This window comes from Camelina sativa, chromosome 5 (assembly GCF_030686135.1).
Source record: "Camelina sativa cultivar CO46 ecotype springtype chromosome 5, ASM3068613v1".
NCBI classification, from domain to species: Eukaryota; Viridiplantae; Streptophyta; class Magnoliopsida; order Brassicales; family Brassicaceae; genus Camelina; species Camelina sativa.
The window spans coordinates 3,578,431-3,596,126 of NC_141884.1; the positions used below are offsets into that span (position 1 = coordinate 3,578,431).

Sequence of the window (17,696 nt, forward strand, 5' to 3'; positions counted from 1 at the left end):
TGTAATTTTCGGAGAGTTTTCATTCGAAAATACGTTTAAAGATTTCTTTTGTGTGTTAAGCATATATGCTCGCTTTTTCCATATGATCCGAAAAAGTCGTACACTAGACATTTCGCTAATACTTAACAAATCTCAACTAAAAGTAAAACAGTTCGTCACAATCACATGGATTTATTTAAATAAGCAGTATTATATATATATGTATGTATATATCGATCAATATAAGTTAGCAAAAAAACACGCACTGCTTATATTCTTTGGTCTGAAAAATGTGGTCAAATGTACACATTTAGAAAGACATGAACAACGAAAGAGAGGGGAGAGGTTGGATTCATTTGGCGACAAAGGTGACATAAGGGTCGCTTTGAAACTCACAGCGTACAAACATAGACCTCTCTTTACCATATACACATATACATTCACATATATAGTGTATATATATATCGAAGTCTAGTTTCTTTTGGACTTCACCAATCACATCTGTTACTTAGATTCTTCTGCATCGACGACAAATATTCCCACAATCTCAAAACCCTAGTCCTCACACCAATAACCAAAATATAATATACTATAATATAATATAGAGATATATAACATGAAAAATATTCTTTATATATATTATCTTTTTCTTTTTCTTGAAAAAGAAAAGAAAAAGAACACACCAAATTAACCTACTTACAACATTTGCTTACATGCACTCCCACGAGACTTATAACTTAAAACATACTAGAACATATATAAAAAAGAGGAATAAAAAAAGGCTTTGGTAATTATAACGAAGTTAATTATGATCATACCCTATATATATTAATCAATTATAGACTTTTTCGTGTACTCAAATCTCATCATTTCACACCATTATGATGTGATCCAGCGCACGACGCCGTTTTGACCGTTCTCCTCCTCCACCACCACCTGAACTACGTTCCATCAACGACTTGCTTGACCGCTCAAGCAGCGACTTAAGAGCGTTTTGCAGGAAATGCACTGACTCGACACCGTGCATCTCTTTGTCAGCAGCTACGACAAGAACACTCCTTGTCCGACCACCAAGAGTTACCATTTCAGCTCGGAGAGTCTTCATGTTAAGTGATTTAAGTATCTCCATGAGGTCCGGCAAGAGATCTGACCTATCGTCACAACATAGAGAGGCTTTGAAAATTATATGACCGTCGTTTGAATAGTCTCCAAAATGTAGAACGCTGATCTCGTCAGTCTCTGATGGCAATAGCGTTTGATCGGAGTCGGAGATCTCTAGGGTTTGCTGTTTAAGCTCTTTGACTCGTTGAACCACTTTGGCAAGTAGTGTGGCTTTATCGGTCTGAAAATAGAAACACGAAATTAGAATGAAAAGTTTGGATCTTTAGACTAGCCTTTTTTATAAGTTTAGGATCAAGAAGTTGAAAATTTTAGGTTCATATCAAATCAAATCAACAGAAAAAGCTTGAAAACTTTCCCCAAAAGTAATTCCTATCCCAACGAGCTTCACCAAAAGGCCATGAAGCTTTTATTATTCTTCATCTATTAAATGTTCTCAATACTTGCAATTTTTGAATATTCAAATCAAATAAACATCAATCTTTAGAATTATATATGCAGAAAATTATGGATCATCTTTGATAATTATGAGTGTTTTTAGTAAGAATAGTTAGAGTCAACTAAGTGGTTATAACTAGCTAACATGAATAATGTCTAGTATTCGATTGGAACATAGGAAAAAAATATAAAGACGATGTAAACTTTAGGTTGGAGAAGATAAGCAAAACCCTAATACCCATTTTTAAAATCTTCTCTTAAAATTGATAAGATATACGTATATGTATGGGGATATATATATATATATACGGCATATGAAAAGAGTATTCATAGACAATATGTAAATTAAATAAAGTTTATATTACCTTAGAATTACAAGAGAGTACGTTACGAAGCTTGTTGAGATGAGAATTGATCCTCTCTCTTCTCCTTCGCTCAGCTTCTTTGTGATTCCTCAAAGCAGCGAGAGCTCTGTCTTGAGCCATCGTTTCTCCGATGCCAGAGATCGCAAGTGGGTAATAAGATGACGTCGACGACGAAGACCCGCATAAGCTCTGCATAGTCGTCATGTAATCGCCGGAGACGCAGTACCCTCCTCCGCCGCCGATTTCGTTTCCGGCGAGAAAGGAATACAGCATCTGATCTGAGCTCTCTGGTTGCATTTTTCTAATGAGTTGCGCCGCCTTCTTTTGTTTTTTTGTTAGTTAATGGGGGTTTGTGGAGCTTTCGGTGGGTTCTGTCCTAAAAGATGGATTATATATACGTGAAATGAGAGAGGGTAGAGATAGTGTAGATCAATATTTAATTATTATTAAATATATATGTTAAATTCTTTGTTTTGTTTTCATGTATATATTGGTGGGGAAAAAGTTGCTATAGAGTTTGGAATTTTTGGGAAGGGTCCTTGATTAGGTCATTGTCTTTGGCACCATCATCATTCTCAATAGTTCTATGATCTATCAATTGAACTGAAAATACATTCGGAATTTTGGGACTCAATTTCGAAAATTTAAAAGAAAAAATTCTGAATTTTTGTAATGATGTTTTTTACCACTAGTCGTTTCTCAGATATTAAAGTTAAGATCAAAAGTTCAAAACATGTATTGTAATTTGTAATGATTTGTAATAGGGGTATTAAATTTAATTAACTATCACAAACGTTTAACTAGATAGATACAATCTAGACTATCTAGTAATAACTTCAAAAAATCTTGAGTAACAAATGTGATAAGCAATGCAAAAAAATATATGGGCTTAATTATAAACCCAAAATAAAGACCCAAGAGTGGCCCAAATTCAAAGTATTGGTAAAACGGTGACCACAAAACTGGCGGAAGCAGAGAACCATGCAACAGAGCTCCTCCTCGAATTTTGACTTTGATAATGGCTGTTTCTCCGAAACATTTCCAGGTTCCTTCAGCGTTCACGTTACCTCCATCTTCTTCCTTCATCTCCACGATTCCTTCGTCTCCACTCTCTTTTACTGCTTCAACAAGTCCAATCTCCACAACAAAATTTAGCTCCATACGCGTTCGTTTCAGCCGACGATCAATCGTCAGGTACAACGATTACGCCGGAGAAGATGAAGAAGGTAGTGATGAGGAGAAGGAAGAAGATTGGAGCTTTGAGGAAGCAGTAACGCTCTTCAACAAGAGAGATTATTACAAAAGTCACGACGCCCTCGAGGCTCTTTGGATTCAAGCTGAGGAGCCAACTCGTACCTTAATCCATGGGATTCTTCAATGTGCTGTTGGCTTTCACCATCTTTTCAACAGCGTAAGTCTCCTCTCTTTCTCAATCTATCGTTCGTTTTTCATTGTTTTGTGTTAAATTATAAAAGGAGCGTTTTCTTGAATTTTCAAGAACCATAAAGGAGCCATGATGGAGTTAGGAGAAGGAGTCTGTAAGCTAAGGAAGATGAATTTCGAAGACGGACCGTTTCACGAATTCGAGCGAGATGTCTCAGCCGTTCTTGAATTCGTTTATCAAACTCAACTCGAACTCGCTGCCTGTAAGTTTTTGGTCCTTTTAGCTTTGTGATACTCAAGAAATCAAAATTGATTTTGATCAATGAATTTTGAATAGGTTCAGAAGATATGTGTTTGACGATGGATCAATCAGACAGATCTTATCAACTCTTGGGTGGTTATGCAGCTGGACAGAGAATATACAGCTTAGAGACTTTGGTTGATTTCAACAATGGGATGTCTGAAACAACTTCAATACTCTTCTCTCCTTCAAGCTCCTCATCTGAGCCAACACGGGTTAAGCTCCCTACACTAACCGCTACCGATAAACATCTTCTTGATCTTTACAGATGAGCAGAGATTCTGATCAATATAGAATCTGATTTGCATTCAACAATTCAAAGATAAAATAAAAGAAGAAGAAGATCTCATTACTGTTTTTTTCTTTTCAAGAATCAGGTTCTGCACCTATATCAAATAACATAGAAACAACAATTAAACGTAAACGAGCCGTTCAACAAAACGAAAACAACCATAAAGGGGAACCACCAAAAAAAACCAGCCATGAATGAAATTTAGAGAACAAAGCGATGAGAAACATTCTTAATAAAATTACATAACGAGGTAGTTGTTTTTGTTTCAACCTCACTTCACTTGGCCATCATAACCTTAACGAACTCCTCGTAGTTGATCTGACCATCACCATCAACATCAGCTTCCTTAATCATCTCATCAACCTCTTCATCAGTTAACTTCTCGCCGAGGTTAGTCATGACATGTCTTAACTCAGCAGCAGAGATGAAACCGTTTTGGTCTTTGTCAAAGACTCTGAAAGCTTCCTTGAGTTCTTCCTCAGAGTCAGTGTCTTTCATTTTCCTAGCCATAAGGTTCAAAAACTCAGGGAAATCAATGGTACCGTTACCATCAGCATCTACTTCGTTGATCATGTCTTGAAGCTCAGCTTCCGTTGGGTTTTGACCCAGGGATCGCATCACGGTACCTAGCTCCTTTGTGGTAATGCAACCTACACAAACAAAAAAAAAAAGTTAATTAAACAATTCAATCAAAACTGGCCAAATAACACCACAGAACCGATTCAGATTTCTCCAAGCTAACATAAAACACAGGATATGAAGAATCGCAAATCGCTTATAGAAACAAGGGAATACACGGATCCTTGCATCTGCCAACGCTAATCTTAGGCATAGTAAGATCTCGAATTCAATTAGATTAGGATACAAAAAAAAAAAAACTAAAAAAATGGATCCGTCACCATATCGATACAGATCAGAAGCTAAATTCAGAAGTATTCGAATAAGATCCAGCATGTACGATCAAAAGGGGGGGGGGGGATTGAAACATACCATCACCATCCTTGTCGAATAAGCTGAAGGCTTCCTTGAACTCGGAGATCTGATCGTCAGTGAGCTGATCCGCCATTGTTTTTTTTTTTCTTTTCTTTTTGTGATGAGAGAGAAGAACAAAAAAAAAAAAAAAAAAAAGGGGAAAAACGAAGAGTTTGTGAGAGACAATTTTTAGTGCTACAAACGCGGACTTGAGGCGTTTTATTTACCGGAATTGTTACGAAATGTCTTTTACACCCTTGGTTTTGGGGTTTAATTACGAGAGTGCCATTAATTTGAGTTTAAAATTTAAGCGCCAGGTTGACAAACACAAGAGGAGGAAGAGAGATGAGATGATGGATCACACGTTCACGCGGTTTCTACGCGGATCGTTGACTTTGCCATGTCAGCTTTCTCGCTGGGGTCCTTCCTTTAACAGTGAGTCGCCTCCTTTGATTAATCTTTTTTCGTTGTTTGTTTTGTTGGTTTCCTTGTTCAATTTCGTTATTTTTTTCCTCATAAATGCTGTCTTTTTCTTCTTTTATTTTTTTGCTAAGAAACATTTATTTATAGTGGAATATTATCAATCATGAACCTCTTTGCTTGGAGATGGGTCATGGGTAAGTGGAGCTATCGCACATTTGTCGTCTAAACTATACTATTATTGGTCTCTCAATTCTGCATTTGTTATTGGTCGTGGCTACTACTACAATGCCTTCACATTCATAAGGAATTCATAAGCTTAAATAACATTACTTATGAATTCTGAAGGGATCGCATGTGGAAAAGGTCTAGGAATCAGCCAAACCTGACAGTTTCTCAGAAAATCCGTGTCTTTGGTTGTCTCTAACTCTGCAGTGACTAAACTGTTACTGCCCATCTTCTTAGAATCTTCACTGTAGGAGAAAAAAAAAAGCAAAAGAAGGATGCATAAATATTCTCTAAAAGAAACATGTGTAGTGACATTTCAGATAATTAAACCAGGTGGAGAACAGAACTTGAAGACAAGCACAATAATGTGGCAGCTAAAGTGCATTCTGCTAAATTGCAAGACAGTAGGAAAGCCTAACCAGTTGCAGAAAATATAACACTTCAAAACATTACAGAAGTTTCTACCTTGCAAGAGAACAGCTCTCTGCTCCCGGAAATGTGATGAATCCAGATGTTTTGTTGGAGCCACGGCTTAAGTAAGTGAAGTTGACGGCAAACCACTTTCTGTGCCCAACTTAAGAACAACATAGCCAGGGACAATCTCAAGGTACCGTATATCAAAGACAAAGCTAATATCCGCAATGCAAAGAATCCGAGTCCTGTGACTTCAAACCAGTGTGTGTCCATAGCTCAAAAGTAGGAGCCAAAAAGGTATACAAGTTTACCCCTGTTGCTGAATACTTTCGTCCTTAATGGCTTCCCGATCCAATCCGTGTGCTTAAAAACTCCAAAAAGGTTTCAGAAACACAGAGTCATTGCATACTTAAAGTGGTTTCCTCACATCATGCCCAATTTACCTATAATCGGCGCAAGAACACTTTCCATTACTGAAATGATGGAATCTACTACCATCTCTTTCCAAGTATAGAATTTCTATGTTTTCAATAGGTCCATACCTAATGACATCTAATCCAATTATTTTTTGAGATTGAACAGGCAATTATTTTCCGCACATTGTGTAATCCAATTAGGCGAAAGAGCTTCTTTGTTTTGCTCAAAACACTTGGGTTATCGAATATTGAAGACGTGTGTTTCAATGTTGCAGGGTAACTAGGTTGGCGCGAGGCATGTCATTTGTTCATGAGACGAGTCCTTATATTTGATTAAATATTAGTCCATGTGAATCATATATATTAGGAACTTATTACAGGATCATATATTAGGTTTGCAAGTAGATATGGTCTTGTAATGTATAAAGGGGTAAGTTCTTCATCGTAAAGAGGTATTTTTCTTGGTCAAAGTTTGAAACAGAACATAATCTTTCTATTTAAACACATATTGACCAAAAGATTGTAAATTATAATGGTTGTAATTCGTAATAGATTAGTTAATATACCCTCGACCTCACAAAAACATATCTATATACTTATTTAAGCAACCCTTTAAACAAATAACCCTACTCCATGTAAAATATTACACAAAATATCACGTATTTTAATACAAAATATAAAAACAGAATTTTAATATTAATTTGTTGTAACCTGAAAATGATTATCCAAAAAAATAGTAATTTATTAGATAACAAGAAATTATTAATAAAACAATTTTGAAATTATTTAATAAAATAATAATAAAATTATGTAATAAAATAATTAAACAGATTCTATTTATTGTTTCAAAAATCTTAGGAAACAATAACAAACTCTTTAGAAAATTATAAAACTTAAATTTATTTATAAAATTAAGATTAAATATTTACATATCTAAATCATTTAATAATAACAAATATATACTCCCTCCGTTTCAAAATATAGGATGTTTTAGAGAAGTTTGTTGTTTCATAATATAAGATGTTTTCAAATTTCAATGCAACTTTTAGATTAGTTTAGTAGTTTATATTGTGCAGTATTGTTTCTGATTGGTTGAACTTATTAAAAGTAAAGTCTTCTTAATCTGCGTGTTTTGCTTAAAACATCCTATATTTTGAAACGGAGGGAGTATTAAAATTAAAATTAAGATACAACATTGTTTATATTTTTAAAATATATCTATATACTTATTTAAGCTATGTTGTTAAAAATTTAACCAGTTCTAATGTGACATATTACAAAAATGGTATTATATTTTAATTATTCTAATAACTAACAAAAGAAAAGTTTAGATTTGTTTACAAAATAATAAAACTCTATTTATTGTTTCATAAATCTTAGGAAATAATAAATAATATTCACTATATAAACAATACTAAGTGTATAGTATTGATAATATACATAACCTAATTGTAATTTTCACCTATAAAATTAATATACAACATGTTATACCAATAACTTCAATTTGTAAATTTGGTATATTAAGATCTCTAAACACGATCACATCAATTTGTAATACCAAATAACGGGTCAATACATGTTTTGTTGGATTTTTTTGGCTTTATCGAATGTATAATTAACGAATTTGATATTGCACCAAACCAAAATAGTAGTACCAACTACGGGTCGAAATCAGAGTGTGACCTTAAGTAAATTAAATATATGATTTTATAAATGTATAGAATTAATAAATTTTCTACTATTATTTTGTAACAAACAAATCCAAATTTACATAAATATTTTCTCACGCTGGTAACATTATTCTACAAAATATTAACGTGTATTTATGAGTCGGGTAATAAAACAGGTATTGAGACGGGTAACGAGATGCTCAAAAATTAAATTAATATCCAATACTCGATCATTATTCATGGATAATATAATTATTATATCTTTCACTCGATCCTAAAGCTGCGGGTACCTTTTTTCGGGACGGATACAAACCAAAAAACGGGTCCAATACGGGTATCGGTAGTAGTTTCCAGGCCTACCTATTAGTATTTTAATATGAATCAAAATTCACCATATAGTACTATATTATATAACATGTAAATGAATAATACAACATAAACATAATATTAACAAATAACAAAAAAAAAAACAATTGGTAGTGCGGGTTATTATCTAGTTGTTATAACATTTGTAGTGTGTGATTTTTGAAATAAGTTTTGCAAACTTTAATGGTTGTAACTTGTAACTCGAAACAAAAAAAAAACAGTAATTGAAATACAATGAATGAGATAAGTGTCAATTAATGATTTTGGTTGTATGTGAGGAGATAGTAGCCATATCCCTCTATTTCTCAAAATTATATTGTTATACATGTTTAATTAATATGATTTTGATATATCATTTGCAAATTTCATTAGTTATAATCTAAAAAAGATTAATCGATAATTTTCTCTCCATTTAACAAAGAAGCTGCTTATAGTTTTTTCATGTAATTTTTAAATGAAACTTTAGTTCATTCTATACCCAAAACTAAAAATAAACTGATATAAATCTTCATCATTAATTACCAATAAAAGTGTATATTTAAGTATTTTGACTTTATTTTATATTTTGTTCAAATTGCAGAAGCTATTGCTCAAATTTTATGTATAGTTAATCAAAACATTTGAAAAAATGATGTTATTTTTCAAGCAAATACCAAAAGACATGAAAACAATTAAAGACATGAAAACAATTAAACAATATTGAATATATATTCATTCATATGTCTAAATTTTTTATTTATATTAATAAATTATTATATAATGTATTACATGTTTGAAAAGATAATAAAAAAACTGCATGAATCTTGAAAATTTGTATTAAAATTTTGATATAAAAATACATTTTTTAAATGAAGTAACAAAATGCTAACATAACAATAAAAAAGAGACGATATATATACAGAGCTGGCCCAATGTACAGGCTGATGAAGCATGTGATTGTGGCCTCAAATAATATACATTTTTTCGGCCCTAAATTTTTCAAAAATTCTTCTTAGTCTAGTGGTAGAGTACTTCAGAAACACCTTTAAGATGGTGAGTTCAACCCTTTTCAGCTTCAGTTATTGATTATTTTTTGGGGGTCACTTACTAAATCGGTGCTAATGTTTGTTGGGCTTGTGGCCTTTATATTTTGTGCCACGGCTCTGTATATATACTAATAAAAAAGAGACGATACATATACTAATGAAACCATTTTACAAAGTTTGGATGTAAATCATTTTTAATAAGTTGCGTACAATTGAAGACGGTAACACACAGTAAATATAGTGAATAGAAAGCAACAGAGACATTAATGGCATAACGTTACTGACGTGCCATTTCAAAAAAGCACAAATTTAATGATGTCGTAAATGCCACTGGTGGCAATCACGGTCCCTACTTTCTTCAAGATGCTAACAGTTCTGCCTCTTTTAATCTGAGGCTGCACTTGGCCCTGACCTTGATTCACAAAGCTGCTAGCCATTACGTTCAAGAACTCAAGGAAATCGATAGTTCCGTCACCATCTAAATCTGCTTCGTTGATCATGGCCTGAAGATAAGCTTCTGTGTGGTTTTCACCGAGGGTACGCATCAGGGTACCGAGCTCCTTTCTTGTAATGAAACCTACAAAAAGTAATCAGGGATAGGTTTTAGTCATTTCAGATTCAGTGCTTTGAAGACTATGCAAATCTAATCCAACATGTACGATAAGAGGGAAAGGGATGATGAACCATACCGTCACCATCCTTGTCTATTGAGCTGAAGAATTCCTTACACTCGACAAGCTGATCTTCAGTGAGCTGACTCAAAACTCCGATCGTTTTCTTGAGTTTTTCCTTACAGTCTGTGTCGATCAATGCGTATAAGAACTCAAGGATATCGATGGTGCCGCTACCATCTGCATCCATTTCGTTGAGCATGCCTTGAAGCTCAGCTTTTGTCAGGTTGTGACCAAGGGAACGCATCACGGTTGACTGGCTATATCAGCTTTTTCTTTCGAGTGAGTCGCCCCCTTGTTTGATTTTTCGTTGGTTGGATTGGTTTTGTGTCGTTCCAATTCGTTATTAAATGGAATAATAACGACTATTTTTTTACAATAGAGAAGAATTATGAATTATCAACTGTGAAGTCTTCAGTCATTTGGAATTTTGTCGTTCCAAAACGTTATTATTAAATGGAATAATAACGACTATTTTTACAATATAATAGAATTATGAATTATCAAATGTCAAGTCTTCATTCATTTGGAATTTTGTCGTTCCAATTCGTTATCATCACGACTATTCTTTACAACAGAACAGAATTATGAAATTTGGTCCCCAAAAAAAAAAAAGAACAGAATTATGAAATATCAACTGTGAACTGTTCATTTGATTTGGAATTTTGGATGGATAAGTAGACCAATCGCGCTACATTTGTCTAAATTATTACAGATTTTACTTTTATGTTATAGTTTTCTTATACTACTAGTACTATGTAACTTATAATAAATTCTTACTTCATCTTCAATATGCTTGATGTTTTTGCAAACCAATTAAAGAATTATTTGTTTTTTTTAGTTCTAAACTAATATGTAATTTATTATCAATCTAAACACGATTCGACCAATAATAATACAATTTGTACAATATAAATAGTCAAAACAAATAAATAAACTAATTAGTTTTGCATGAAAAGTTGCATACATCAATAATATAAAAAACAAAAAAATTCTCCTCAAATAGCAACTAAAGAACGGAGGGAGTAAAACACATGTGTTTCGAATGTCCTTATCTATGCAAAACTTAACAAATTATAATAAAGCAAAAACTTGCATTAAGATAAAAATATGAATGAGGAACTACACGCTTATGACAATTGATTAGCACAAATTTAGTAAATTGGTGCTGTTGAAGTTAACGAACGTTACGTAAGAAATCTGATCGGAGGGATTCGCAAGGTAGACTACAAAGCTACTACTACCCGCAATGTAAAGAATCTGAGTCTTGTGACCAGTGTCTATATGATCCAACATATATACAAAATTTACCCTTGTTGCTGAATGCTTTCGTCCTAAATGGCTTTCCCCATCCAATCCGAGTCCTTAACACTCCAGAAAGACTCTGAAGCACGGCGTCATAGCATACTTTAACTGCCCGGCTACCAATAATCGCTGCAAGAACACTTTCCGTTAATGAAATGATGGAATCTACTACCATCTCTTAACGTGATCTTTCGGTTCTTGATCATCGATATATATTTGAAGGCAACATGGCAATCACTGCAAACCCGCAAGTTCTTGATTATTCTAATCGGTGCACCTTCAGGTAATATCATGAGCGCAAATGCAACCGCTAGTTTCTCGCTGTGCTGTACCAAGTCTGATTCTTTCTCCTCCTCATCCATATCATGCAACACTGACTCTGTATCCGGCTTGTATCCCTTCAGCTTCATCTCCAGAGTCAGTTCTTTCAGGTATGAATAGATCTCTTTGGATTTAGATTGAGAGCGATCTCCCATCTTAAACTGATGCACTTCACCTTTGTGTTCAAACCAGCTGATTCCAGCTTCTTTCTTCACATTCTTATCTCTCATTAATTTTCTCACCTCTGAGACATCACGCCATCTCTTAGCTGAGGCGTGAACATTTGCAAGCAGGACGTAACAAGCGGAGTCATTAGGGTCAATCTGAAGAATTTCTTTAAAGACTCTCTGTGCCATTTCTGTGTTTTTGTGTAAGTTACACGCAGATAACAGCGTTTTCCATATAATGGTGTCTGGTTTGATTGGCATAGACCTTATTTTTGCCTCGGCTTGATCCAAACTGCCTGCTCGACCAAGCAAGTCCACCACACAAGTGTAGTGCTTTAAACCCGGCTTGAACCCGTATTTTTCCACCATCATGTCAAACAACTCAAGCCCTTTGTCTTTTAAACCAGAATGGCTGCAGGCATAAAGCAGATTCAGAAACGCGACCTCGTTCACCTCAATTTGCGTTTGCTCTGCCATAGTATTAAACAGCTTGATTGCCTCATCACCTTGTCCATGAAACCCATAAGCAGAAATCATGGAGCTCCACATCACTTCATCTTCATCTTCACGTTCTGAGAAAGCTTTAGCTGCATCTTCAAGACACCCACATTTTGAATACATACTGATCAATGAACTAACCACAGCTACTACAGAGCTAGCCCCAATCTTAATAGCTTCCGCATGAATCTGCTGACCTTGACCTCTAATCGCCAAGTCAGAACAAGAACTGAGCACAGTTACAAACGTGATCTTGTTAGGCCTACAACCTGAGATTTTCATCATCTTATACAGATAAATCACGGTTTCAGGACATCCGTTTTGAGCGTTCCCCATGATGAGTGTATTCCATGCAACCAAATTACGAACAGGCATTGATCTAATGACAAGTTCCCCATCTTGCAATTTCCCATTTCTCATATACATATGAGCCAACGAACTATTAACAACTAAATCCAACTCAAGCCCATACTTGACCGTGTAGCCATGAATCTGCTGCCCAATGAACACTGACCGCAACCCAGCAGATCCACTAAAAACACTACCAAGAGTGTATTCATCAGGCCAAAACCCTAATCCGTGCATATCTCTAAACAAACTCAAACCCTCTTCGTTATACTCAAACTGAATCAACCCAGCAATCATGGCATTCCAAGTCGTGAGCTTTCTATCAGTCATTTCATCGAACACCTTCCGGGCACTAAGCAAATCCCCAGCACGCACATACCCATTGATAAGTATGTTAGATGACATGTAATTCTTCTTAGGCATACGACCATACAATGCGACGGCGGAAGGGAAATCTTTAAGCTTTGAGTACATGCTCATGAGGTGATTGCATATGAACTTGTCGGAAGAGAATCCGGAGACGACGAGGAGACAATGAAGCTGTTTCCCAGAGGGGAGAGATTGTTTCGTTGTGCATGATTGGATAAATGGGGTGAAGAGAGAAGTGTTTGTGAAGATGTTGAGTCGGAATCTCTGGAAAGCTTCTCGGAGGTTCCCTTTTGAGCATAAAGTGGCTATGGCTGTTGCAGGATCTGATGATAGTGGACGAACAACAGAGGATACTGAGCAATGCATTTACAATTGAAAGGTCGCAGAATGGATTCTCAGGGAAGGTTTCTCACAGTCGCTCGAAGACGAAGAAGGAAAGGAAAATTAAACGCTCGGTTTAGTTGGGCCGTAATAAAAAGCCCAATAATTTATATGGAGAAAAGCCCAAAACGTATTTGTAATTCTTTCCCGTTAACCAACCATCAATCAATTTGTATCCTTTCTACTACTGTTCTAAAGGTAAAAACATTCTTACCGTTGTATGTCACTCTATCTAAGAAGTAAGAACCAAGAGACTCTTGTCTGAGGACTTGCCTGCTTCCTAATGGTGTCTCATGTTTAAAATATAAAAGCCACATTGAACAAGTGTTGAATACTCAAAAGTTAGAACCAGCTGCAAAAGGAAATTACACTCAAAAAAAGTATTTAAAGACATACTGTTCAAAAGTCGATTTAAGTCTACAGAATATACAAAGAACAAAAGCTGTCTGATATAAACCAACACAAAGAAGAAGGAGAAAGAAACAAAAAGAGAGGTCTGATAAGATCAGAGAGAAGCAGAGTTTGTTCGCCGGAGCTTCCACTTAGGATCAGGCGGTGGTTCACTTGGTAGTATCTTCTCCACCTCCTGCCATTTATAATCCAAATTTATTAGAACACCACCAAATCAGTAAACGAAATTAAGATGAAACAAGAGATGTTCTTATTTACCTTTAGCTTCCGAAGTTTTTCATTTTCTTCTTCTAACCTTTCAACCTTGATCTCTAACTCATGAGTATAAGCCTGCAAGTTTTTTAATCTTATTAGACCAGCTTACTAACAAACATTAATAAACTGAAAAGACAATCTCAAGTTGTTAAACCTGTTTCCTAGCTCGTGAACGTGCTGCAGATTCTCTGTTCTTGATCATCCTCTTCTGTCTCCTCTCAACAGTCTTCTCCACAATATCTCCAGCAACTCTTTTCCTCCCATGCGCTTTTGGTGTATCCGATAATCCACCCATCATCACTATTTCTTGCATCTCACAAACCGGATATGGCATAAACCCTTGTTGTTGTCCAGGTTGATGGTACTCAACCCATTGCCCATGTGAAGCTATGTTCACAACGTTTTCTTGTGGAGCTATTGTCTCAGTCACTACACCAGCTTTCAACAACAAATCCTCAAGTGTGATTTCACCCAGCGTAGGCTGCTTATGAGCAGTAGTAGTAGTAGTGTTTCCATTCTTGTCTAGTTGGATATCTCTCCATACCTCATCAACTGTTTTTTTACTGAGATCTCGAGGCAAAGTCAAGCTTCCCTGACGAACAAGCCCTTCTTCCTCTGCTGGTGACAAGACAGTCTTGAGAAGTTCGTCAAGGTTCATGCTTCCTAGTGGTTTTCCTGAACTTCCTAAATGGGTTTGAACCTCATGGAGCTTTAAGCTATAGAGAGAGTTCTGCCTAGTTAATGACTGAGAGATTGGCTCTTCAATGTTTCCTCTAATAGAACCCATTTGCACAACCCTGGTTCGATCTAACCACCTAGAAAATGAGAAGTTCTAACAATCACATACAACAAAACAACCAGGGGAAATTGCATGCAGCACACGAGTGCTCAAAAATGCAGATAATAACTAAACTTGAGAAAAGAGAGGAGGTTGGAGACTCTGAAGAAGGGAACAAAAATTTAAGAATAATATTCGAGGAAGAAATAAAAGCAGATTAAGGAGTAAATCGAGAAAGAGTAAGAAAGGAACTTGGGTTCTCTGTGTCCAAGTGGTGGGCTCTGAGACAAATCTTTAGCAAAAAGCAGAGAGATTATAAAACCAAACATACATTCTCTTCTCTCTCTATCTCTCTCTTTAGTTTCTCCACAGGAGAGAAATATTAGAAAGAGAAAGAGTGAGAAGAGTTTTTTTTTTTGTTTGCCTTAGAAACTGTTACATTCGAGAACTTTAAACTGTGCCTTTGAGGATTTTTTTTATTCAATTAAAAGCAACTTTTTCTTGTAGAATAAACACAAACAAACAAAAAACAGAAGTCTCTGTCCAGATATGAAAGTATTAATCTCGTGAACACTTTAGAACTGACGTTTATTCCCTAAGAATATAAACCAAATATTCGCATCTAAGTAACAAATGTTGAAGACGTTATATATATTCACTTTAGGCAAATCACTTTCTCTAAAAAAGACTTGTCTTTCTCGAACATAAGTTTCCCAAAATGCGCTTGTTATATGAAAAGTGAGAGTGGGGAAGTAACCGAGACCAAGAAGGTGTTGTTGGACTATGAATAAAAACCAAATTTGATATTATAAAAAAAATGAAGAAGATTCGTTGTATGGTGAAAAAGGAGAAAGGGGGAGGGGGACAAAGGGAGGAAGGGACCACATGGGAGAATCGGCTTTGCATGAAGATCCGCGTGTGCTTCCTCTTTGGGATGTTCTCCCACGTGTTTCTGTTTCCCTTTTCTCTTTCTTTATTACTCTCTCTTCTTCTTATCATCTAACACATCAAAATGTCATAAGACTCTTCTTCCTTTGTAAATTTGTCTGTCCTTCAATGATTATAAACACATACAGATTCAGTGAATCATGTGTGTGGCAGCTTGATCCTGTCGCAGAGAGAACAAGAACACACATTCTAGCTGGCTGTACCAACATAAGTCCCCTAAGAATCAAGTGTTGTAAAAAACTTCATATGTTTATCATAACCTAGTGGCCTAGAGCCTAGAGGGTAACTAGGTAGAACCCCGGCAGTTAGCATTAGAGATGTCAATTGGGCTCAGAGACCATGGGCTGTCCAGGTCCAAATTAAATTGGACCGGTTATGGTCATAACCAAATTTGAAGTGGTCAAATGGACCTAAAACCATTTTAGCCCATTAATAAATGGTCCAAACTAATTTGGATATGGGCTGTCCAATAATTTTTCAAAATTAGGGATTGTAAAATTTGGGGGAATTTTTTTTTTTCATTTTGTCAAAAACACGAAATTAGAGTTTCTATCTCTCCCCTCTTTCAATCCAATTATGAATTTATGAACTTTTATAATTATGAGTTTATGAAACTTTATAATTATGAGTTTATGAACCTTTAGTAAATTATGAGTTTTAAATTTTGGTTCAATCTACATCCAATGGACAGACCAATTGGTCATGGTCCTATTTGGTTTGGACATATTTGGGTATGGGTGTATTTGAGCCTTGACCATAAATGACCATAAAATGTATGTGTCCAATTGGTCATACCCATTTGGACATGGACAGACCAATTTACAACCCTAGTTAGCATAACCATATATATTCAATTCTCTTAGTGACTGACAAGTAGATACTCTGGTTCCTATACACTCGTGAAGCTCTGACTCAACATACAAAAGAAACAGTACAAAACGGAAGGCACATTTGTGTAAGGACTTTCATCATCAATTCATTCCTCAACAATGGTTCTACTTACATTAAATACAAATATTCACAATGCGTTGGTTTTACTTACCTTTTCATTGGGAAGACAGTTCAGAGCTCCACGATGCGAGAGAAATCACCAATTCCAGCTGTGCTAGTCTGTGTTACCAAACTCAGATAGAAATTTAACTAAGACACTTTATTTTTTTTAATCACACTTATGAAGTTTTGAGGCCCGTATACAAATGTGCCGTGACTTTTTAGTTCATCTGAAATCAAATTATCTCCAATCGATATGATGAACCGGACCGATTAACTTAACCGGAAATATTGGCAATGATTGCCTACTATACTACTGGGTGGCAATTCCCAAATTGGTTAGGTAGTGTGGTGTGGCGCCTTGACTGGCAGTCTGGCACATTGCTTTAGTTGGAATTACTTTTCTCTTCCACTCAAACTTTATTATTGTAATCTGTATACTAGTAAAAGAGAAGTACAAAATATAATTTGTGTCGGGTCAATAAAAAAAATTACCCGAAATTAAAGATTCGGATACTTACTAATCAAGCAAGAAATCTGAATTTTATGTATAATATAAACTAGGTGCTTCCCCACGCAACGCGTGGGTTGTGGTGTAGTTGGCACTTTCTTGTTTTTTTTTTTTGGTCTTTTTCGTTTTCTCTTTTGTATTATTTCGTTTTAATTAGGTATATACGGGTTTTGCCGTCACTTTTATTTATACACTATATGTTTATACCATTTCGTTCAGATGTGTATAATTGTGGCGTTTACTTTTTATGAATTATGAAGATGTTGTTTCTTGCTTTTGAGGATCCAATCTTATCATTGACTGATATTGTTTCCAATACATTTATTGTATTATAGATTTTTTAATTAACTGCTTA

At 35.3% G+C, this 17,696-nt stretch overlaps 4 protein-coding genes, 1 non-coding gene and 1 pseudogene across 6 annotated transcripts; 1 reads left to right on the top strand and 5 right to left on the bottom strand.

The window, feature by feature from the left end:
* Positions 1-591: 591 nt before the first annotated feature.
* LOC104785276 (transcription factor bHLH106) lies at positions 592-2,357 on the bottom strand. The gene is made up of 2 exons (XM_010510455.3): positions 1,902-2,357; positions 592-1,321 (listed from the first exon to the last, which is right to left on the bottom strand). Exons 1-2 carry the CDS (start codon positions 2,196-2,198, stop codon positions 851-853), a joined length of 768 nt encoding a protein of 255 aa, XP_010508757.1. The 5' UTR covers positions 2,199-2,357; the 3' UTR covers positions 592-850.
* Positions 2,358-2,781: 424 nt separating this feature from the next.
* LOC104785279 (uncharacterized) lies at positions 2,782-3,937 on the top strand. The gene is made up of 3 exons (XR_015598290.1): positions 2,782-3,312; positions 3,400-3,547; positions 3,622-3,937. It is a non-coding gene; the product is annotated as an uncharacterized LOC104785279 (transcript).
* LOC104785277 (calmodulin-2) lies at positions 3,914-5,172 on the bottom strand. The gene is made up of 2 exons (XM_010510456.2): positions 4,868-5,172; positions 3,914-4,527 (listed from the first exon to the last, which is right to left on the bottom strand). The coding sequence occupies exons 1-2, from the start codon at positions 4,941-4,943 to the stop codon at positions 4,154-4,156; spliced, it is 450 nt and encodes a 149-aa protein (XP_010508758.1). The 5' UTR covers positions 4,944-5,172; the 3' UTR covers positions 3,914-4,153.
* A 4,382-nt stretch (positions 5,173-9,554) lies between these two features.
* Positions 9,555-10,562, bottom strand: LOC104785284 (calmodulin-like protein 12). The gene is made up of 2 exons (XM_087513085.1): positions 10,078-10,562; positions 9,555-9,965 (listed from the first exon to the last, which is right to left on the bottom strand). Exons 1-2 carry the CDS (start codon positions 10,304-10,306, stop codon positions 9,682-9,684), a joined length of 513 nt encoding a protein of 170 aa, XP_087369211.1. The 5' UTR covers positions 10,307-10,562; the 3' UTR covers positions 9,555-9,681.
* A 571-nt stretch (positions 10,563-11,133) lies between these two features.
* LOC104785285 (pentatricopeptide repeat-containing protein At2g41080 pseudogene) lies at positions 11,134-13,478 on the bottom strand (annotated as a pseudogene). The gene has a single exon (XR_015556657.1). The product of XR_015556657.1 is annotated as a pentatricopeptide repeat-containing protein At2g41080 pseudogene (transcript).
* A 323-nt stretch (positions 13,479-13,801) lies between these two features.
* On the bottom strand, positions 13,802-15,702 carry LOC104785286 (ABSCISIC ACID-INSENSITIVE 5-like protein 3). The gene is made up of 3 exons (XM_010510468.3): positions 14,269-15,702; positions 14,118-14,189; positions 13,802-14,034 (listed from the first exon to the last, which is right to left on the bottom strand). Exons 1-3 carry the CDS (start codon positions 14,899-14,901, stop codon positions 13,954-13,956), a joined length of 786 nt encoding a protein of 261 aa, XP_010508770.1. The 5' UTR covers positions 14,902-15,702; the 3' UTR covers positions 13,802-13,953.
* Positions 15,703-17,696: the final 1,994 nt, after the last annotated feature.

What these genes read in the sequence shown, in the direction of transcription:
- LOC104785276 (XM_010510455.3), bottom strand. Translation starts at nt 2,198, where the DNA reads ATGCAACCAGAGAGCTCAGATCAGATGCTGTATTCCTTTCTCGCCGGA. An exon ending in TACTCTCTTGTAATTCTAAG is followed by an intron (nt 1,322 to 1,901) that starts GTAATATAAACT and finishes TTCTATTTTCAG; the next exon opens with ACCGATAAAGCCACACTACT.
- LOC104785277 (XM_010510456.2), bottom strand. Translation starts at nt 4,943, where the DNA reads ATGGCGGATCAGCTCACTGACGATCAGATCTCCGAGTTCAAGGAAGCC. An exon ending in ATTCGACAAGGATGGTGATG is followed by an intron (nt 4,528 to 4,867) that starts GTATGTTTCAAT and finishes TTGTTTGTGTAG; the next exon opens with GTTGCATTACCACAAAGGAG.
- LOC104785284 (XM_087513085.1), bottom strand. Translation starts at nt 10,306, where the DNA reads ATGCGTTCCCTTGGTCACAACCTGACAAAAGCTGAGCTTCAAGGCATG. An exon ending in AATAGACAAGGATGGTGACG is followed by an intron (nt 9,966 to 10,077) that starts GTATGGTTCATC and finishes TACTTTTTGTAG; the next exon opens with GTTTCATTACAAGAAAGGAG.
- LOC104785286 (XM_010510468.3), bottom strand. Translation starts at nt 14,901, where the DNA reads ATGGGTTCTATTAGAGGAAACATTGAAGAGCCAATCTCTCAGTCATTA. An exon ending in GTTCACGAGCTAGGAAACAG is followed by an intron (nt 14,190 to 14,268) that starts GTTTAACAACTT and finishes AAAAACTTGCAG; the next exon opens with GCTTATACTCATGAGTTAGA. An exon ending in AAAAACTTCGGAAGCTAAAG is followed by an intron (nt 14,035 to 14,117) that starts GTAAATAAGAAC and finishes TATAAATGGCAG; the next exon opens with GAGGTGGAGAAGATACTACC.